The 23,314-nt window shown below is 36.0% G+C and overlaps 2 protein-coding genes across 8 annotated transcripts; both read right to left on the minus strand.

Moving 5' to 3' along the window:
• Positions 1-70: 70 nt before the first annotated feature.
• LOC6560624 (aldehyde dehydrogenase family 3 member B2) lies at positions 71-9,120 on the minus strand. Of its 7 annotated transcripts, XM_032734263.1 has the most exons (14): positions 9,034-9,120; positions 7,847-7,965; positions 7,734-7,760; positions 6,618-6,685; positions 6,132-6,190; positions 3,833-4,013; positions 3,541-3,762; positions 3,316-3,479; positions 3,011-3,241; positions 2,741-2,938; positions 2,380-2,495; positions 1,023-1,158; positions 803-953; positions 71-239 (listed from the first exon to the last, which is right to left on the minus strand). In XM_032734263.1, exons 2-14 carry the CDS (start codon positions 7,899-7,901, stop codon positions 225-227), a joined length of 1,623 nt encoding a protein of 540 aa, XP_032590154.1. In that variant the 5' UTR covers positions 7,902-7,965; positions 9,034-9,120; the 3' UTR covers positions 71-224. The 7 variants fall into 7 exon arrangements, with proteins under 7 accessions (XP_032590154.1, XP_032590153.1, XP_032590151.1 ...); XM_032734262.1 differs by lacking the exons at positions 2,380-2,495; positions 7,847-7,965; positions 9,034-9,120 and adding an exon at positions 1,664-1,779 and having other exon boundaries at positions 7,734-7,749; XM_032734260.1 differs by lacking the exons at positions 2,380-2,495; positions 7,847-7,965; positions 9,034-9,120 and adding an exon at positions 1,664-1,779 and having other exon boundaries at positions 71-589; positions 7,734-7,749.
• Positions 9,121-15,900: 6,780 nt separating this feature from the next.
• On the minus strand, positions 15,901-21,988 carry LOC6559884 (protein wech). The gene is made up of 5 exons (XM_001986267.2): positions 21,854-21,988; positions 19,093-19,492; positions 17,091-19,020; positions 16,872-17,024; positions 15,901-16,810 (listed from the first exon to the last, which is right to left on the minus strand). Exons 2-5 carry the CDS (start codon positions 19,344-19,346, stop codon positions 16,640-16,642), a joined length of 2,508 nt encoding a protein of 835 aa, XP_001986303.2. The 5' UTR covers positions 19,347-19,492; positions 21,854-21,988; the 3' UTR covers positions 15,901-16,639.
• Between the last annotated feature and the right edge of the window lie 1,326 nt (positions 21,989-23,314).

Here is a 23,314-nt window from a genome sequence, read left to right on the forward strand (position 1 = left end):
TGCAATAAACAAATCGATGACGCCAAGTGCTGTTATCACCTTGCAGCAGAAAGACAACACTGGATCGAGCTTAAGATAAATATAACGTTCAGTTTATTGGTTTTTATCATTTACATTTTATTAAATATTAACTAAATAACAATAGCTATTATAAAGCGGAGTATCCAATAGCGTTACATCACCCACCGATTTGCGTATTAAAAGTACAAAGTTCATGCTTTTATTTAGTTTGATTCTTTCTGAAAATATAGATCATCGAGATACAATGTAGAAATCAAACAATATAATATAATATATATACGTTTGTTGTTGTTATGTGTTTTCGAATATATATATTTGTGTGTATGTGTGAATACCAAGTTAATTTCAATCTAAACGCAGGATGGTTGTATGCTTAACGCATTCCACTTAATACATACATTATTTAGTGCAATGCAAAACCCAACTAATACAATATTCTAATACTAAAAATGCTTTTGCATTTACGGCGAACAATTCCATATGTATATGATAAAAGTCCAATTGGCTCATGTTGATACACGATTTAGTTCCGCAATTGATGTAATTGGTTTTAGCGCAACAGCTTGCCCTAAAATTATGTATTTTAGTTGTGTATGAATTGGAATTTATGGGTGTGTTATATTTATGTATATTTTTGATTGAAGTGGTGTGTATTTTTGTTGTGTTGTTGTCCAGAGATATAGTGTATTCGTAGGAATGATATGCATGTAAAATAATTACATTGATTAATACTGGGCACAAACAATCGCTTGGCTATGTTTGCAAAATATACCTTCCTTACCTGAAGATAATAGTTGACCAAGAAAGTCAGACCCACGCCAAGTCCAGCGGCAATAACATGAGACAGATACAAATTGGGCAGTGGGCGTCGTTTGCGCAACAGGAATGAGAGCAGCGAACTCTTACGATCCGAATACGGCGGATAGCGTGCTCTAAAGAAAAAAAAAACGAGGATTGCATTGCCAGATGATAGGCACAACGAGTACTTGTCGTATACTTACGACGCCATCTTCTCGCCCAGCAATGCCAGATTCTTGCCCAGACATGATTTCTTGTGTGTGAACGTGTCAAATCCATATTTGCCATGATAGGAGCCCATGCCGCTTGTACCGACGCCTCCAAAGGGCAAGGTATCAACTGGGGAAATGGGAAGTCCAGAATGTTATTGACAAATCGTATCGCTTAAATGTATTTGTTTAGTTACTTAATTGTGTTAGTTAATGTTGTCTATTTTATTTGCACACCAATTCCCAATTTGTTAATTAAATGTTCGCACTTTTGCAAATCGTTTATTAAGCAAGTATTAAGCAAGCATTTCAAATCACGAAAAGCCAATTAAACAATCAATTCAACCCCAAATTTGTTAATTTCCAGAAATTGCAAGTTTTGTTCATACTTATAAATTTTGTCTTTTTGGGGAGGGCCTCAGTCTATGTCCCTTGGCCTCTTTGTGGGCGCTCAATTAAGCAAATTGTGCTTTTCGATTGACAGTTAATAATACCCAATTCAAAAGTAATTGCCAATGTTTAAGTAACTGTGCTAGTTTTCAAGTGCATAAGCATTAATTGAAATACCAATATAATTGCATATCAATTAAAACGAACAAAACACTGTACAAGGTAGTTAAACTAGAAATATATACCTCCACAGTGCATGATAGTCTCGTTGCTGCAGAATCCGCCGCTTGATGTGTTTTTCTTGAATTCATTAACTAGCTTTTTAGAGTTTGAGAACACGTAGAGTACAAGTGGTTTTTCCCTATTTTGTTGGGTAGTAGTTGGGAAAGATGTGGAAAACAATTAAGATACAAATATGCTACATTGATGAACAATATCATCTGACTAACTAACAACACACATAAATCGAATAACTACTCAACACACAAAAATCGAAAAAAAAGTTAATGTTATGAATTTGATGTATTACAAATTGAATGAGTGAGTGTAGGGCTTAATAACTATCAATATATAAATATTGATTGATCGAAGAGGAGCTGCACACAACTCTAAAAATAAAAAGTATTATCGAATACAGTACCGCCACCATAATATTTAAGATACTTATACTTTACTTACAAGTTTGCATATTTTAAATATTTATATAAATTGTAATTTACACGATGAGCAGGAGGCGAGAGACGGGCAACCACAACCGTAATATACAATTGTTGTAGCATAACATATGTCTAATTAGGTACTACACTTAGTTGGAGAAGTTATTTGGGGTACTTATTTTATTGTATAGTTGGTAACCGTCTCGCAAAAGACATATTTATCAATAACCGTAGCCAAATAAAATTGTTGAGTCGTAAAGCATCCATTTATTGATGTTTGATCTGAGTGTGATCGTTTGGCTTACCAGCATAATGCATAATTGTGTCGTTCACGCACAATCCTCCTGATTGTGTGCTGTTCACGAACAGATCGAGAACCTCTGTTTCCGTTGTGAAAATATACAGGACTAGCGGATTTTCTCTAATTTTTTGATGTTCAACGCGTTTTAGACAGACGACGGAAACGTTTCAACATTATTATCATTATTTTCGATGGCATTTCAGCAAAGGTTTTGCATATTTTGTGTTTTTTTTTTGTGTTTGTTTTGCTTTTGTGACAAATGACAAATGACAATGAGAAATGCAAGACTTTTGATGCAAAGTGAAATTAAATTTGGAATATATGCAACACGTTTGGCCTTCAGCTCGGCACACTGATGGACATACCTGGAATTAATGAACTTTATCGCATCGTAGGCATTCTCTACTGTGTAAATGGGCAAGATTGGGCCGAAGATCTCTTCCTCCATGATCGCATCGTCCTGCTTGACATCGACCAGTATTGTGGGCTCAATATATCGCTCGCTGGCATCATATTTACCGCCAACGGCAACGCGTCCAGACTTCATCAGTCCCAACAGACGCCTGCAAGCAAAGCCAATATGATTTTACAATACAACTTCTGGCAAATGAATCAAATTCAATTGAGTTATCTACTGGAAATTGTTCTGGTTGATGATGCGACTTAGATCCGGGCTGCTTTGAATGTTGTCGCCGTACCACTCCTTGAGTACTTCCTTCGCCTCGACTATAACCTGCTCCTGCACCTCCTTGGAGCAGAGTACGTAGTCGGGTGCAATGCATGTCTGTCCACAATTGATCAGTTTACCCCACAGTATACGCTTGACCGCTGTGCGCAGCTCCACCGACTTGTCAATGTAGCAGGGACTGTAAATGAAGACAATTAACAATCGTTCAGCGATCAATTGTGGCATGTGACGACTGCGACAACGACAACTCACCTCTTGCCGCCCAGCTCTAGAGTCGTGGGCGTCAAATTCTTGTTGGCTGCCGCATGCACAATTTTGCCAACACGCGGCGAACCCGTATAGAATATATAATCAAAGCGTTGTTTTAACAGCTCAGCAGTTTCAGTCGGGCCACCGCAGACCACGGGATAGCAATCCTGTTGGGTAACAAAAGAAAATCAACTCATTTGCATTTCAATATTATGACAGCTCACTCACATTGTCCAGATATTTGGGTATTGTTTCGGCAATGAACTTGGCACAATTGCCAGCTATCTCACTGGGCTTGAGCACCACACAGTTGCCAGCGGCAATGGCAGCGGCAACGGGAACTAGCAGCAATTGCAGCGGATAATTCCAGGCGCCAATTACGAGCACAACGCCAAACGGATCATTGAAGATTTGCACATCGTCCAGCAAATTCACAAACGATTTGTCCGGCTACGATGCAAACGAATAGTTAACAATTACTAAAGGAAATTCATTTGGAATTCCATTTGGCAACACTCACCTTTTCTGGCTTGACCCACTCGGCGAGATTATAGAGTATGTGCTTGATATCATTCTTCATGAACTCTGTTTCCACAATCAAACTCTCCTGTTTGGGTCGTCGCAAATCGGCCTCCAAGGCACTGATAATCTCATTTTCATGCTCCTCATAGCAGCGTAGCAAATTTTCCAATTGTTTGCGTCTAGAATGAACAATTAATTATTATTAAATGTGCGATTACAATCTATTATCGATCGATCATTCGTGAGAAACCTGTCATATACCAGTAATAATAATAATAATAATAATAAGCTTGTATGGCAATCTTGACATCTACAAACGGAGACCTTTACCAAACTTGATTAGAATAATATATGTATTGCATTTTTAAATAAAGCGCAGTTAGAAACACGATTTGTGTATTCTGCTTCCTTTAAGATCGATTGAGTTATGAGCAATAAAAAGTCAGTCAAACTGGCAACTAATTACAATGCAAGACAACTATATAAATATAGAAAAAATAATCTAAAGTCATCGTAGGTGCTGAGCTGCTGCTGCTGCTGCGGCTGAGTAACGTGGGGGAAGGTCAATGTTAATTTGCCGTTTCGATAATAAATTATGCAACATTTGGTTTTGGTTTTTGGGAAATGATTCTACGTTTTGTGTATGTGACGCATCAGGGCGACATCAGCTGCTCGTCTAGCCAATATTTGCCCATTATTGAAAACATATATATATATATATGGGTTGGGAGATACACCTAAAATCTAGTTGAATTAGAACTTTAAAACCGGTCTGCAAACCGCGCCGGTTTTCGTATTGGCTATTCAAAATGTTTTTTTTTTTGGTTTTTTTTTTTTTTTAGTTAATACCAGTTTGAAGGTTAGCAATAAACATTTGTTCTACATATCAGAAAAATGCTAATCTTTGAATATTTCTATTATTTATATTTCTACACATATTTTAACGTATCTAAATGACTATATGAATGTATTGCAAGGTAATCGGGGTCAAGTTCAAGTGCAATTAAAGCTGCAATTGTTTAGGTCGTTGAGAATCATATTGATTAGGTATATTAATATGAAAAGCTATCGTTGTGCATATCAATGAAGCAATTATAGTTATTAAGCGCACAATGATACGGCACAAACTCTGATATTCAACATAAATATTTAGAAACGCTTTGGCTTTGGGCGACATACGTATATATATATATTAATAAATATATATATATATATATATATATATATATATATCTAAATACCTACACACTTTATATATTTATGTATGTATTTAAGCTTAGAGATATTTCAATGCGCTTCTAAATGAGAAGTAGAAGAGGCCGCTCAGAAGGCGAAAACAATCGCAGAACTCAACACGTTTGTTCAGAGTTTATTTGAACAAGAAAAAGATCATGAAATTAAATGGCTATCAACCTTGTAGGGGGCCAAAAGATACGTCCGCACTTCCGTTTCACACATTGTGCTTAAGATACATACACATTATGTATTTATGTACATTTAACTATATACTATAGACATATCGTTTTTGTTTATTAACATATTCATTTGACTATTGTCCGGGGTTATTTTTATTTTTTTTTGCTTTTTTTACGTGTTTTGTTTTTTATTATCTGATCTGTCTAAGTACATGTTACTAAAGTAATTAGTGTAGTTTTAATTAGTCGTTTTATGGGACATTTTCTTCTTTTTAATGAATTCAGTTTGAAGTTCGCTTTATTCAAAGTACGCAAATGAAAGGCTCAAAGATCATAACCTAATTTACAATATTACAAATGGACTCTGAAAATATGCACATATGTATATATCGGGAACAATGAAAAAAAAAAGATATATATATATATATATATATATATATATAGATGGAAGAAGAGACCCTATAATTCGTTCAGACTTCAGTCGTGTGTTGCTATTTATAAATACATTATCTCTATTCGTTATCAGTGCAACCACTGCTCGAGTTCCACAGAACAAAGCTCAAGTGCGCGGAGAAAAAGCTTTCGATTTCCAGACTGAACAACTTTTGTTGTTATCCAACAACATACTTACACATACACACATACACATTTTGTGTTTCGCTTATGTACATTTCGAGTTAGTAAAAACTGTGCTACAAAGTTGCAACAGGTGTAATTTACATTACATTAATTATGAATGCAATAATGCGACGCCTGACGACCTGTTAACTAATGTTACTACTTGTACTTGTACCTGTACTGTAAAAAAAAGCAGCTTCAGCTGTTGCTCGTTTTGCCTTTGTTTTTTTTTTTTGGGCATTAACTTTGGTTACCGTTACTCACCGAAAGCTTACGTTCCTGGTCTTGCCGCTGGCAAACGCGAGACGGGCGAGCTGCAATGTCTGCGAATGGTTCATCGCAATTGTTGTTGTTGTGGTTGTTGTTGGGTTTTCACATTCGCAGTGATCAAGTTGTGTTGCGTGCAACAACACATACATCCGAAGGTATATACATATTTATATGTGTATATATGTACACATATATTTAGGAAGATAACGAAAACGAAAACAAAAACGAAAAATACGAAAAAAATCAAATAAAATCAGACGAAAAGAAGGCTTAATGTTTGTTACGTGCACAAATGTTCGTTAATAATAGTTGTTACTGTTTTTGTTGTTGTTGTGGTTGTTGTGCCCGCATTAAATTGCATGCGGCATATAAGTAATTTAGTTTATTTGCTTTACAAAATATAACATAACATTTCGCAGTTGCAGCTGGGCATCATCATCATTGATGTATTATATACTATTTATTATATACAACACTCACATCGTCGAAATTTGCCATTATGTCAGGCTGGGTTGCGGGCTCGACGTTTTCGCTTTCGGTTTCTGCTTCTGGGGAATACAAGAACACACACACACGCACACGCAAACACACACACAGACAGACAAGATTATCAAATTTTGTTTACTTTTGCGGCTCACTGGTTAACTGGACTAGCACATTCACTTTACATATATATATATATATACTTTAATATCTAACTATATAATATATAATTGTATGTATATACTTTTGCAGAGGCTGTGTGGCAGGGGCAAAACAAGCGAACTGATTCAACAAATTGACGCGCAACGCACTGGCAACAAAGCACAACCGACAACGTTCACGGCGACGAGAAGATTGAAATTGAAAACGGCGAGCAGTTGACGACTTGGGCCGCAGCCGCTGCTTTAATCGTATTCAATTCTTAAACCCGTTTCAAAACGCAAACACCGCTTGCCAACCTCTCTTGAAATGCCCCTAACAAATACAAATTGGCTCAACGAACAGCTGTTCGCTGCCGTAAACGATTTAGATAAATTTTAGTTACCGAGTCCGGGTACGAGTAACGATTACAAAGTGCGATTATTGTCAAATAGTTATCGCTTAATCATTTCATTTCGATAGTTTGTAACGTTATTTTGAAAGCTCGTTTTTCCTAATTGATATCCGAATCGAATTCAAAATAGAATATAAAATATTTTTAATGAATTTACAAAAAAAAGAAGCAAAAGTGCTAAAGCCACGTATGATTAACAATAGAATGTAGATATTAAAAACTATCAAATTTCCAGTTTGATTACCTCAGCAACACAAGTGTATCAGCACAAATGCCGGTTGGTACTGAATAAATAATGCAACCACAATAATTTCTAAGCTAAACAACGAACGTTATCAGCGAACAAAATAAATAATTATAAAATTTCTACATGTGTCTAGCGATTTCCGCTTTATAAATAGCACAGCTCTATTAAGCTATTCGATAAGCCGCAGTGGATTTCAACACTTTTAGTGTTGGGTCAACAGTTCTACCGAATATTGCCTACTAACGATGATTGGGCAGTCACAATGATGGCATAAATCAGCAATTGCAATCAGCGAACATAACAGATTACTTACCAATATCAATGACGGTTGTTCCATCGCCTGCATTTCAAATTAACACCATAGAATAAATAGTTATTTTTTATTGTTGGCATCGAAATACAAAATTTAAATACAATGAGACTTACCATTTTTCGGGCCAATAGATATTTGCTGTACTCGGCTTGTGTGATTTTCAGCCATGTTCTCAAGTTGAAACTATTTATTTATTTCGTAGTGCACGCACACAGTTTAAATTCAACAAAAACTAAAATTGAGCAAATAATAAAGTGAACATTATGATGAAAGCACTTAGCACATCTTTTATTTTGAGTCATTTTGTTTTTACGACTTCTGTTTGCTAAATGCTCTGCTTGTATTTTAATTATAGCCTGGCAGAGAGTGATAAAATTTTTAAAATATTGCATTATCTATCCTGAAGAAACCGTATGCGAATTATTTATTTACATATATCGATTTTATATATACAGTTGCCATTCTTGAAGTCACAATTAACACAATGAATTAATTACTGGGCGACACGAAGCCGGTTCCCCGAAACGAGTTCATCGTACTTGACATATGTAAACACTTATATATATATATATATATACACATCTCTACATATATATATAAGGTTTATTAACACCACATCATGACTGTTTTCAAGGTCAAGGCAGTCGCTTGTAAGCATGGCCAGCAAAGCCAGAGCCATTTTTGTGGTCTCCGATTGCATAATACGTAGTGCAAATCGTGTGACACAATTGGCGCCGGGCAACGTGCCATTACAAGCACTTTTCCAACTACTTTTCCACTTAACATTGAGCGTCGTCGCCTCTGGGCCACAATTCAATAGCAATGACTATTTCTTGATTTCACTTTCAGCAACAGCATCACGGTTATTCGAGTAGCAAGTGGCATCATTTAAGCAAAAGTGCAAAAGCACTTGAATTATTATACTATTTCTGATTAATAGATTATTAAAAGATTACGCTTATCGTCGACACTTGACAAAAAAAAAGAAACAAATAGCCGCTTATACAACCGCTAATACAAAGGCCAATTGTAAACTGAGCAGGCGTCTCGATTGATTCCATCAGCGAAGGTGGCGTCCAGTGGCGTCCAATCGATCTGCCTGATTTGCCGGAACACTGCACTCGTTTTTTGTTGTTGTTTTTTGGAATTTTTAATTTGGTTTGGATTGCGAGTGTGATTTGCGGTGTATGCTCGATTTGTATGCACAACCTGTAGCCGCTTGACGAAACCAAAATACCATACGAAAACCTATATTGAAATCTTTGAAGCACGCCCCGATACCGATACAAAAATTACCCACCAAACACCAACTATTATGTGCGCCTGTCCGCAGCCGTAGTGAATTGAGTTTCGAGCGGATTCACTTAACGCGTCAACGCTTGAAACACGTCTGAGGCACAAATCCGGACAGACGGCCAGTTAATGCTACAAGTTGGGCTTGGACAGTTAAGTTTCCGACTAATTGTGTCTGATTCCAAACGATTTAATTGGTATAATCAGTGTTTTATTTGCACATATCTGCCAACTTGCAACATAACCCAACGGCGGCAAACATATAATTTTTGTCTATTTATAACAATTAAAGGCGTATGGAACACACTATTCTTAATAACCTGACTATCGTCAATGATTGATGGCAACTGACGCTCTGGGACTTTTGAAAACAAACTTTGCACATTAATATATTCAAATATAAAACTTTAAACACTCAAATAAAATGAAGATGCATCTATGACAACGAAGACTAAACACCCTAACGGTGATCTATAGCTTATTTATATTATTATTATTCATAACACTATAACTTTAAAGTAAAGTATGCGAAGTGGGAAATACGTCAGTTCACTTTTCAAGATTTTTATATATTCATTTTTATATTTTTCTGAATAATGTTCTTAGACGCTTTCAGTTTTGACTCGTGGACTCTGGACTATAAAAGAGAAACATTAAAAAAAAATAACAAAAGTAAAACGCCAAAACGCAATAAAAGACAATCATATTTCGAAATGCGAACTCTTTTCGTTGCTCATCTCAGAACCAGATCCTACACATGAATATGTGTAGGCAATGAGACAAAGTTGAGTAATGCTCTCCTCTAGGGTATAGAGCACAGACCGGGCCAGATAATATATCAGCTAATTGAGCACTTCACCTCTGCACTCTCCGAGATTAAAGATCGTCGGGAGATCGTTTGTTTGTTTACTTTTGGCCACAAACAGCTGTTGGCCGGACGCGCGAACAAATCGACAAACGAACCCAACCGGTTCGGTAAAAAACTGTTTGCTTTTGTGATAGGTATGTATGCATATATGTATTTACCAACCCTGACCATGAAGATCAAACTTGGACCCGTAGATCAACTGGCAGGCGGAGACTGTGAGTGACAAGCCTGAAAACCAACTCAAATCTTGTTACACTAATTAATTATACGTGTTCAAATATGTATATATATATATATATATTAAGGCGATATAAATACAGCTTAATTGCAAAATACTCGCAATAAAGTAGCAGCTATAATTAGCTTTAAATGCTTTGATAATTAAATTTAGTTTGCTGTCGATAAACAATTATATTGCACGCTCCTAATTAGCGTTCTACGCTAAAGTTGCAGTGATATTGTTAAAATATTATTACTGCAACAATTTTTTTATATTAATTCACTTTCACATTCCATAATCGACTCAGTGCTTATGTAATATTTATAGAATTTCGACAATTTCGAGCAGCTTTTGGTTGGTTTTTTTTGGTGCTTTGGTGCAACTTGAAATTGTACTCATTTTCAAAGCATAAACTTAGGCGTTGTTCAAAAAATACGTTTTTTTTTGTCTCAATATCCAATTTTAAAGTAATTTTACCTACCTGATTATAGTGAAAAAATAGTCCAATTGATAATCAGTTTGGGTTTCAATTTGAATGACTTATTTTTGCTAATTGACTTTAAGATTGATGCGCTTTTTACATATCATAATAACAGCAATTTGGCTACGGAAGTAATTGGTTGGGTAAAGTGACATTTTAAAATATTGATAGATACATATATCATATATATATATACAGAAGATGTGTGATGCTAGAAGCTATGTGTCTGCATCTATAACTGAAGAGAATAGCCATTAGCATTCCCAAAGGGGTTACATAAGCGACGAACAAAAAATTAGGAATGCCCTGAGGACACTTCTTATAGGGTAATCGATGAGTTTTTGGTTTATGGTTTTGACCCTGAATTAGATAAAAGTACGACAAGGGGAGGACAGTTTTCTCTTTGACATAGCATAGAATGCCTAGCAAACAATACTTCCGCGCATCGAAGGCCACCACAACATGGATGTTGGACCGAGCAAGCTGCTCTGGGCTACCATGGACAACACAGTATCCAAATTGCGGGTCCGACATTGATTCCACTACAGCTATCAGGCAGATCTTGGCAGATCTTCAGGAGTCAGAAATAGAAGAGATTTAGTCATGTTTGAATAAATGAAAGAGGGAATGTATTATTTTATTAGTGTATAATTTATTATTTAAATATGTTATAAAATTTGTTTATCGTATAAAATATACTCTTATTCTTGTCACACATCCATATACATATATATATATATATATATATACACACATATATATATATACATATATATATGTATATATATATATATATATATATGTACATTTATGCATGTATATAGAAAAATTACAATTCAAGTATTGTAGTTTATTTTTGTTTTTTTGCTTTCCACACTATTACACAATTACAATTTTTAACTGCAACTCGTTATTGTTATAATTTGTCGCCTTGATCTAAGAGCATTTGCGTCCTTCATATATATATATATATATTAATGGATGTATATATATATATATATATGCATTTATGGGGATGTATGTATGTAGTATGTATATACTTATGCAAAATAGCTGCAATATTATGTATGTATGTATGTATGTGTACCTAGTACATGCTTGTTCTATGTAAATATGTAATGCATTATGAATATTTGCAAATATCGAAATGTATGCCAAAAATTGTTTCATTTTTTTTTTCTTTTTTTTTTTTTTCTTTCGATCTTTTCTTTTATAGAGTAGTATTTAGTTATTACTATGTATGTATGTAGTTGCATATGCATAGGTGTAAGTAGTAGTAAGTATGTATGTATATATGTATGTATATTACTATCGTATGTATCTCTATTTACGTAAGTAGTACTCAAAGTAGAAAGAATACACATTTCTTCAGCATTTAAGTCGCCATTAGATGAACCAAGCATTTGTTTTGAGTCGTCGTCTGTTACAAATATACAATTCGCAATTCGCAATTCGCAGGTAAACTATTCGTACATATGTACATATGTATAATGTATATACCTATGTATATGTATATGTATGTTTATATGCCTATATGTAGTATTCATTTTAGCTATTTATGTATATGCGAAACCAGTAGCTGGCCTACATTTTTTTTTTGTTTTTTCATTTTTTTTTTATTTTTTCATATTTTTTTGTAGTTTTTTTTTTTGTTGGTTTTTTTGTTCTTTTATGATTTTGTATTCAATGCTTATAAATTAAATTTGTACTCGTTTTGTACTCAATTGCTCCATAATTACTACATATGTTAGTATGTATGCATGCGTATGTTTATATATGTATATGTATTTGTATGTATGTATGTATGTATGTATGTATGTATGTTTGCCAAAAGAAACATGGATGTAGATACAATATGATTTTTGTTTTTGCTTGCAGTTTTTGTTTTTGCAAACCTATTTTTATTGGCTAATTGCTAATTGGTTTATTAAATACATATGTATGTACGTATGTATGTATGTATGTATTCATTATGTATTTAGTTATCTTTGTGTCATATAAAATTTGCTCAAAATTGTATTTTGATAGAAGAATTCATTTTAGCATCGTTAATCGACATTTTATAAAAATTTGATTTATAAATAGGTTTTTTTTCTTGCTTTTTTTTGTTTTTGTTTTTGTATTTGTTTTTTTTTTTTTTTGGGAAAATCGTTTTCACATTCATTTAGTTGTTAGCTGCTCTTAAGATCGTTAGTCATTAGTTATTATATTTGGCTTAAAACTAAATACATATATATATATATCCATATATATGTAAGTATGACAAAAAATTGAATACCTGATTTAAGTTTTGGATTCGTTTTAGTTCGTTATTAAGCTACTTGTATATGAGCACATATATATATATATATTTCTTGTTTTTTTTTTTGTTTTTCGTTTTTAGCATTACTTGTAAGTGTGGGCAATATTTTTTTGGAATATTTTCGGTTTTCTTTCTTTTTGTTTTTCCATATAGGATATATTTAAAAAAAATACCTGCTTGAAATTTAATTTTTGGTATGTATTGTAAATGTTTATTTAACTATTTAATGCATATGTAGCAGTGTCTGTGTAAATGAATGCTTATGTGTGTTTGTGTGTGTGTGTGTATGATATTCATGACTTTAAATTGAATTTGTTTAATTTATGTATTTCTTATATTTCTCATTTTTGTTTTGTTTTGTTTTTGATTCTTAAGCCTTTGGCAAATTGTTCAGTATTCATGACTTTCAGTTTTGTGTTTAACATACTTTTATAATCTTTAGATATATAGTACATATATATGCTATATGTGCTTAAATGCTTTTTATTTTTAATTATGGCATTCGGTAGTACTTAAATCTCAATCTTGGTTTACAATTTGTTTTTGTTTTTTTACACAATTTCAAAACTGTGGCTTTTAGAAAACGGCGCTCATTTGTAATGATTTTAGTATTTGCTTTTTTTGTTTTGTTTTGTTTTTTTTTTTAATTTAGTAAATCTCACACATGTAGAAATATTAGTAAAATATGGCATTTCTCATATGTATGTCTCATATCATCAATACGCATATACATATACACACATCTATATATACATATATATATATATATATATATCTATATGTATATGGTATGTATGCTTATTTATTTATGTACTTTTAAGTATGTATGGTATGGTTTTGAAAAATGTGAGGAAATGTTTTTTGATCTGGTTGCTACCAGCAATCACATAAAATGAACGGCGCTTTAAGGTATAAGTGTGTGTGTGTGTGTTGTGTGTGTGTGTGTTGTGTGTATGAATGTTATTCGATTCAAATGAGGTTATGGCAATTACATACATGGATCGTGTAATCGATTTAAAAAGAAGAACACGTTCAAGCCAAATCGTATGTAGAGTATATATGTATATGGCTAGGGTAAAATTTAAAAACTTGAAAATCGCTTCACTTAGTTTTTCTTTCTTCTTTTTTTGTTTTGTTGTCAATTTAACACTAATTACACCATAGACTTTTGTCAGTATGTATATATATATATATATATGTATAGTATATCTACTCGTAATTACAGATACATATATGTATATGTATCTATTCATATACACACATATATATCTGAGGCTGATGCTCTCGTAGAGCATTTTGCACACATTTCAATACACACATATATATATATATTAGTATAGGGTATATAATTTTTTTTAATATATATATATTTTTTAAATTATTATTTGTTTTTTTGTTTTTTTTTTTTTTGTGTATTAGTTTTGCGCATTTTATGCGTGTTGCTTTTTACGTGGAAGGAGTGTTAGCTCAATGCTCAATGCTCAATGTTCGAACTGTTTAGAAACACTTTTGGGTTCGTGGTTTGAGTTAAGAACAAACAACAACAAATATATGTATAAGAATTGACAATGAAACGAAATCATTTTGAAGAGGGGCTGATTTTTTAAATAAGTAAATAAGTAAGTAAGTAAAAAGAATATATATATATATGTATATATATGTAAAACATAACTACATCATAAGTAACTAGTTGGCTAATACATTTTAAGCGCATTTGTCAAACGCATTGCAACTGATGCTGTCTCAACTCGTCATCTCCTCAACTGCTCTCTCCTCTCGCATCTTTATATAGTCAACTACAACTACGTTCAGTTTGTCAGTATCTCAGTGTGAGTGCATCTGTCAGATACTATTTTACTTGGCTTGCTGTCATTAATTCGGCTAATATGTTTAAATGTATGTATCTATGTACGCTGTATGTAGTATTTAGTATTATATGCATTAATTCGTTTGTTTTTTTTCTTCTTTTTCTTTTTTGTTTTTTGTTTACTTGCGAGGAACATGTCACCTAAATATGTATTCAATACGCGCATATTGCTCCTGGATATATGTTTTTTACTATGCCACGTGCATGCCGCTTGATTTTTCTTCTTTGTTTTTTTTTATATAGGTCTCTACTAAATGCTAATGAACACATTCAAGTCAAAAATTATGATAATTTTTTGCTTTTGTTTTTGTTTTTGTTTGTTTGATAAATCTTTCGGTACCTGTACGCAATTAATAATACAATTAATAATAATACACAATAGTAATTCATAATAGTAATGATACACATCAAAACAAACAAAAATAAATCATTTCTTTGTGATGCAACGTATGTATGTATGTAAGTATGTATGTATGTATGTGTGTGTGTATGTTTGTTTATGTATGTAAGTATGTCAGTTAAACTCGGTTTAAGCTATGCCCATATTTATGAATTGATGTGTGACTTGTGACTGTATGTGGCGTTGAGATACATATATATATATATATATCTGTATATATATATATAGTACATATTGTACATATGTGTAAGTTAAGCTATGTTTTAAGTTACGTTACGTTATCAATGTCATTGCAATTTTTTGGCCTCACCATATATGGTGTTTCAATTGGCTCCACAATTGCCGTTTAGTTAATCAGTCTTCGTTAAGAGTTCAACCAAAAAGTCAGCGGGTTTCATTTATAATTATCCTTCTTTTTTGTGTTTTTGTTTTTGTTTTTTTTTTTGTTTTGTTTTGTTTTTTTTCATTAACTTTACCTATTATAAAGTTTCATCAAACTCACTTGCTCAGTCTCAATTATAAGAAATTAGTAATAATAAACAAATTTTTAAAAAAACGTTTACATACCACAAATAAAATTGATTTACGAAAAAATCCAAAAAAAAACTAAACTAATTTTAAACTCTAATACCACTAAGCAAATCATTGTGTAACTCCTCATTACGGAAATCATTTCATATAGAAACAAACAAACAAACAAACAAACAGACCTATAAACAAAAACCAAAAAACAAAAAAAAAACTTAGTGGTTATTTGTTTTGTTTTCCCATTTTTCTTTTTGAAATGCAACCCCCATTTTCTTTCTCTCAGTTTCCATGCCACTCAGCTAGCTAGTAAACTGCCCTCAGTCTAACTAACAGGTAATAATATTTTCATCTAGTATTTATTGTGTGTTGTGTGTGTGTTTTCTTTTGCATCCGTTTTCCTTTTCATACTTTCTTTGGATATTGAGTGTATTTTTCTTCTTCTTCTTTTTTTCAGTGTAGTTTTCTCGCTCGCCTTTTTCCACTAGGTTTTTGTTAGCCTAAAATTCTACTGAGCTGTCTGTCTGCTGTTGGTATTTTGCATTAATTTAGTTAGTTCTCTAGTTGGTTGCTTGGTTGGTTGTTTTCTTGTATATTCACTAAATATATTTGTGTGTGTGTGTGTGTGTGTGTTTTGTGTGTGTGTGTGTGTATTGTATGTAAATTACCAAATCTTAACCGTGTTTAATAACTCTTAAGCATTATCGAGGTAATCGTTGTAGCACTTATGCTAAAAATTTTTACTAATTTTAATGCCGTTTTTGTTTCTTTGTTTTTTGTTTTTTCGCTTTTCATTTTTGTTTTGGATTTCTTTGCTAAATATTTTAGCACTTGTAAATGGTCTAAAAAAACGTCGTCTGTCTTCTGCTAACTTCTTCTGCTTGTTGCATCCATTTCCCTTTGCTATCGTTTTTTGTTTTTGTTTTTGTTTTCATTGTTTATAAACTAATTTAGAATACGTGCACAAACCGCTTGTAAGGGTTAGACCCTTCTTTGGAGTCCGGCGACAGTTCTATGAGGAATACAATGCGTCCGTCCGGCATCAAGGCCACATCGCATGTGCGATCCTTTTCATCCAGCGTTGGCGGCATCAACGGATTTATGGAGGGACGCACCTCGATCTATACTCGAAATTAGGATTACATTTTAGCAAAAGAATTAGATATAGATGCGAATACTTACATCCCACATAAAGTCAAGATTCTGATTGAAGACGAGTATGCGTTGATTCTTGGAATCGGCAACTATAATGCGTCCCTCATCGTCGCAACAGAGACCAGAGGGTCGATTGAATTCATGGAAGCCAGAGCCCTCATGTCCCTTGACAGACAGAATCTACAAAAATCAAAAACCAAGAATTGTATATAGAAATAGAAATATGATTTGGATATATGCACATACATCATTGATATCGGGATCGATCAGATACAAGCAGTGGTTGTCAAAGTCAGAGACAATGATGTTGCCCGTGGGCGTATAGCAGACGCCGCGTGGCGAGGCGATGCCCTTGGTCTGGCCATGATTATCGAACACAATCTGGCGTATGAAACGACCCTCGGAGTCGAACTGTTGAATGCGATGATTGCGCGAATCGGTGACGACAATTTGACGGCGTGAATTGACAGCGACATCCCATGGATACTGAAATTGACCGTATTCCTTGCCATAGCTGCCAAATTTGAGTAGAAAAACACCGCTGGCGGTAAAGATCTGCACCCGATGATTATCCTTGTCAACAACAATGATGCGATTGTCCACGTCCACACAGATGCCGGCCGGCAGATCGAACTCCCCATTGCCGACACCCTTGCGCCCAAACTTGAACTTGAGCGAGCCATCGGGATTGAAGACCTGCACACGATTGTTGCGTCTATCGGAGACGAGCACATGGCCCATCTTGTCGACGCACAGGCCCCACGGTCGGCTAACCTGACCATCCTCGTGACCCTCGGTGGCAAAGGAGAGCGACAACGCATTCGAGTTGCGCACCTTCACCAGATCCATGCAACCGGGTATGGCCTGGGTGGTGCGTGGTGCACTGAAGTGCAGGCCCGGCGAACTGCGCAATCCATTCAATTCCCAATCGAGGGCAGCACTGGACATGCCACAGGCGCTGCCGCCACGCGGTTGCATAATGGGCGATGGTATGCGAAAGCTATTGTCGCGCAACAACGGACGACGCACCGTCGTCGAGGCGACTGTCAGCGGACCAGTGCCTGTGCTCGGTGCCAGGCTGGGCAGGCCGAAGGACATATCGATGCCGGAGGAGGCAGCTGCGACAGCGGCAGCGGCAGCAACCACTGCAGGTGCTGTGACCACATTGCTGGCAACAATGCCATTGCTGCTGGAGACGATCGGCATGTTCTTGTCATCGACGAGAATGACGCCGCCCTGGTTGCGTATATCCTGCAGCAGACTGTAGTCGGGCGGGGCGAAGGCGAAGACCTCCTGCTTGGGCTGCAGATCCTTGTAGATGCCCGCAAACTGTTCCATCTGGCGCTGTCCGTTCGTTAGTTTCATGGCAATCTCGATTTGATCCATGCTGCACGCATTGTCCGCCACCTTGCTCAGCATATCCGATGTCTCCGACAGACCGGCCAGCGCCGACTTCAAGCCCGCCATCTGATCATGCAGAATGGCGAGACGACGCTGACGCAACTTCTCGACAAAGTCGAGCAGAAAACGTTCGCGATCCTCGATGGCAATGATGAACTGGCGGAACGCCTTGCGTATATTATCGCTCAGTTCGCTGCAATTGCGTTCGATCAGCCGGATGAAGGCCAGCGCCTTGTCAATGCTGCTCTTGATGCAGCGCGTCCCCACCTGACTGCTTTCGATGGCGCCCTCCAGCTTCTCCTTGGACCCAACCATAAAGTTCTGGATGGACGCATAGCTGTGCTCCTTGTGCTCGTGCAGCGTACAAAACTGACAGACCAGCTTCCGGCAATAGTCGCAGACATAGCGCAGCATCTCGTTGTGGATGTCACAGATGAAATTGCTGCTCGGCGGCGTGTGTGCGTTCGCCGAGCCGCCACCGGTGGGTGAGGCGCCAATCGGTGTTGGTAGCGAGACAATCGAATGATTGGAGGATAAGGGACTGTTGCGATGCTCGCGCAGGCAATCGTTGCACATGAACTCGTTGCACTCGAGGCAACGGATCGAGGCGCTCACCTCGCACCAGCCACAGCTGATCGACGAGTTGTTTGACGATTCCGGTGACATTTTGGAGCTGCGCGACGCACCGCTGCCAATGGGTCCAATGCTGAAATCACCGTGCGTCTCCAGACCGCCCAGAAAGTTATTGATAAAGAAGTCGGTGCGTGGCGGCGAACTGCAAAAAAAGGTAACAAACTTTAGCAACAAGACTCCATCGTCTGTTGAGATCGACAGTGGCTTGGCTTACCCATTATTTTGTGGCACATTGGGCATGAGGCCGACATTGAGATCCCAGGAGGGGAAAGATTCCAGTATGCCGGCGAGCAGACGTTCGGATGAGTTGCTGGCATTGCTGCTGATGCTGCCGCTGCCACTGCCACCGCTGCCACCGGCATTGGGTGTGTTGCCGTTACCGGCTGTGGCTGTGTTGGCGACGGCGCTGGGCGCATTGCTGCCAGACATTTGCTGTGGAACCGTATTGTTTGACAAGAGTTCCATCATAAGCAGTGAAGTGGTAGTTGTGGTAGCTGAACTTTGAGATCACGATTCGCGTGGTTGTGGTTGTGGTTGTCGTTGCTGTTGCGTTTTTTGCTCTGGTTCTTGTTGTAGAAGTGACCCTTGGCAGTCAACGAGACACTCTCCGGCAACTGCAAGCGACAAGTCAAAATTGTTGTTGTTGTTTGTATTTTCTTTTAGTTTTTAGTTTTGAGACGCGCTCTCTAACGAAGAAGAAGTTGACAGATGCCGTGAAGGCAGCTAACTAAATTGACCAGACGCTATGCTCAGCATTAAGTAGCCCAAATTGCACCTATATCTATGTATCTATGTGTGTGCCTGTGTGTTTGTGTGTGTGTGTGTGCAGCTGCATTTAGGTGTAGGTAGCGAAAATAGATGTATCGGAAAAACTCGGCGTCCCTATTGTTGCCCTGATCCCTTAAAGAAAAGCGACCCGAATATGCATCTCAAGCCAGCAGCAACTGCAGCAGCAGCAGCAGATGTGTGGCGCAGGGAGCAGGTCAAAATTGTTGTTGTTGTTATTGTCTTGGAATTTGGTACGGCAGATACCCATCTAATTTATGAGACCCTATGTGGCAGCCTATTGTTGCACTGATTCCGCTTAAGCAAGTCTTCTTCGACACAAAATGGCCGCTTGAAGCGTTTCGCGCAATTTATTTATGGCCAAGTTCGAATTCTTCGATGAGCTGCTGTACTTTTGTGTGACCCACAAATGAAATGCACATTTTCCAAAAAAAAAAAAATAACAACAACTACGCACCAAATATATATTCTATTTGTAGGACACATTGGCACGGCAGATAGCGCCTAGAAAAACCACCCCCAATGGACTCCCCCAGAAATTTCTAGCTGGTTCCGTGTTAACTCCAAATGCGTATAAAAAATAAACTCGTTGTTGTGTTTTCGTTGCCATCTTTAAGATGGAGCGACATACGCCCGAAACATCGGACAGACTTTCATCCCCTCTCACAACAACAACAACAACAATAAACGCAGCGACAGCGAGACAAAGTAAATTTGTAAACGCCTGGCTACACTCAAAGAAAAAATCACTTGGAAACTTGTTACTCAATTGACTCTTGTGACTGCAGTTAATGGATTTAGGTATCTTTGAAATACAAACAGTAAAACCAATTATAAATTGGCTGTGTTTGCTTTCTCAGTGATATTTTCACATCAAGCAAGAAATTAAACCATAAATTTACTCATCTCAAATATTTCAAGTTATACTCGTATAATAAAATACGATTTAAATAGCTTGAACTATATAAAAAACTTTCCTTATGAAAATGAAGGTTTAGATTAAAGTTCTTTTAAAAAGCAAAAAAAAAATATTTTATTTCAAAAATTCTTTATAAAATTGAAATTACGCATTAAATAGCAAAAGCGAAACATACATTTTCTTTAAGAAATTATATTTATAGTTTTTAATGTAATAAAATGCGATTATGATTATGGAAAATCTAAATAAAAAAATGTATTTAGAAAATTAAAATGTTAAAAGACTAGAAATAAAATTTGATTAAGATGTCATTCAAATAGTAAATACTATATATAAATTTATATTTAATGAATTAAAGTTAAATGCGATTGCAAAATATCAATATACGATTTCTTGAAGAAATTAAATGTTAATATATTAAAATGGCAAACATTATAAAGAGTTTTATAGAATAAATTAAAGTTATATATTAAAACGTCATTTCTTTCTTTGAACAGTAAATATCTAATTTGAAGCCTTCTTGCATATGGAAATTATAATCGAATTTCAAATGAAAAAAAGAGGGATCATTTGAGCACAACTATTATAGGTGTCCTTTTTTCAGTTTCCCCCTTTTGCTAAGCCAATGAATACATTTGCAACGCCTTAAAATGGATGCACTTCTAGACATTTTTGGGCCGTGTAGACACTGGGCGGAAACTACCCTTGTCACCCTTAAACATTTCCATTGAAACAGTCCGTGTCTCAAAATGAGAAAAAAAATATATATATAAACGGACCAAGAAGTTAAAGTCCTTTTGCATTTGTATACACAGACACACAAACACAACATATATTTGTGTGTGTGTGTGTGGGGAGTACGTGCAAGTAGCGACGTAAAACGTCAAGGGATGAGGGTTGTATTTATACATGTTTCTAGGTGGTATGTATGTATACATATGTGTCTGTGTCTCTCTGTGTGTGTGTGTGTATGCGCGCGCGATACATACAAACAGTAGATGTATGTATGTATGTGTGTGTATAAAATCTCTCAATATATGTATGTATGCATATAATTGCAAAATCTTGAAATTTGTCAAAGCAATCAATATTTATTTGGCCTCAACTGAGTGCGATTTGTTGTTCAACTTGATTAATCAAACACTTTTGTTGCATTTTTCTTCTCTTTTTTTTCGTTTTGTTTTGTTTTGGTTTGTGTTTTATTAATGAATGAATGAATGGGCGGGGGAGAAGGGGCGGGGAGGATTGGGGGGTAGGAATTGTTACACACCTTTTTTAGCAGCCTCATGCAAGCCGCTGGCAACTGCACACTTTCAATGAGGATATCAAAAGTGGCGTCGCCTCGCAGAAAATATCGTTGTTGGTTGTGTTTGTTGTTGTTGTTGCTGTTGTTGCTGTTGTTGCTGCTGCTTTATCGTTTATTATATATAGTTTGTTTGCTTTTGTTTTATTACACATATGCATATACATACATTTATGTATGTATATGTTTTTTTTTTTTGCAATGTTCTCGGCTCGACTGTGATTATTATGAATATAAAATTTATTGATTTACGAATCCAGTTGATGTTTTTTTTTTGTTTTGTGCGTTTCGAAAATGCGAGATTCTTTTATATATATATATAAATATATATATTTATGTATATGTGTATGTATTTTGCTAGCGCAGAGATCTCGTGCGTAATTCGTTTGTGGCCCGTTTCGAGTCCGACATTCGTGTATTCCTTTTCCCGACTAAAAGATACATTCGACTAAAAACACAACATAATAATCATGCCTCCTCGCTCATATATATATGCGTATGTGTGTGTGTGTGTGTGTATTAGTGTTGCTTCTTCTGCTCTGTCTGTTGTTGTTGTTGTTGCTCCGCTTGCTCATCATCTATGTAGCTAAACAAAAAAAAAAATAAAATAAACCCAAAATGTATCTCACAGTCCGTTTTTGATTTTGATGTTTGCTGCGCGCGCTTCGCTCTTTGGATTTTTTGTTTTTTTTTTGCCGTGCTGCTCTCGCTCGCTCTTGCTCGTTACGCCTCTCTCGCTCGACGCTCTCTCTCTCTGGCTATCGCATGGGCATATACACATGTATAGCTGTTTACATGTATTGTTCACATGCACGGCCACATTTTACAATTATGCGTGTGAGTGTGCGCTTGTTTTATCTTCTATTTATTTTCACTTATGCGGCAAAGAAATGCAATCGAAAATGCACCCCGCTATCTAACAATAAATAACATGCATTTTTTTCCCCAAAAACTATAAACATACTTCGATTTAAGTGCTGTAAATTCGGCGTGTATTTTATTTTTGACGTTTTTTTTTTGTTTTTAGCCGTTCATTTTTGGTGCGGCGTTATTTTGTTTGGTGTTTTTTTTTTGTAGTTTTTCGAATAATTTTGACCCACTTCTTGTGGCTTGTGTTTCGCTTGGGGACTAGGGCTCCTTTTGCACTCTCGAAAATATCCAACCTTCACGCACGCATTTAAACATGAAACTGGATGCACGTTCATGCGCCGACAGCGCTTCTGCTGCCCCTTTTGGCTTGTTGTTTTTTGTTATCACACCCTTCCCACTCCCAGACCTATGACGCTCGCTCATCCGCTCCGTCACCATTTGAACTAACAGCTCAGTTTGCCTATACAAAATTATGTAAAATAAATAATAAGAATACGCTTGCTTACGGGTTTGATTTCAGTTAAATTTATTATATCACGTTCATTAAAACTATTTTAT

The sequence above is a fragment of the Drosophila grimshawi genome, unplaced genomic scaffold (genome assembly GCF_018153295.1).
Source record: "Drosophila grimshawi isolate 15287-2541.00 unplaced genomic scaffold, ASM1815329v1 contig_1367, whole genome shotgun sequence".
NCBI lineage: Eukaryota > Metazoa > Arthropoda > Insecta > Diptera > Drosophilidae > Drosophila > Drosophila grimshawi.

Coding starts and splice junctions, on each gene's coding strand:
- LOC6559884 (XM_001986267.2), bottom strand. CDS start 19,346: ATGATGGAACTCTTGTCAAACAATACGGTTCCACAGCAAATGTCTGGC. Junction 19,021..19,092: donor AATGTGCCACAAAATAATGG/GTAAGCCAAGCC, acceptor CTTTTTTTGCAG/TTCGCCGCCACGCACCGACT. Junction 17,025..17,090: donor TCGATCCCGATATCAATGAT/GTATGTGCATAT, acceptor TGATTTTTGTAG/ATTCTGTCTGTCAAGGGACA.
- LOC6560624 (XM_032734263.1), bottom strand. CDS start 7,901: ATGGCTGAAAATCACACAAGCCGAGTACAGCAAATATCTATTGGCCCG. Junction 3,242..3,315: donor CTAGAGCTGGGCGGCAAGAG/GTGAGTTGTCGT, acceptor CTTCATTTACAG/TCCCTGCTACATTGACAAGT. Junction 1,159..2,379: donor CACAATTATGCATTATGCTG/GTAAGCCAAACG, acceptor CCATTTCCCCAG/TTGATACCTTGCCCTTTGGA.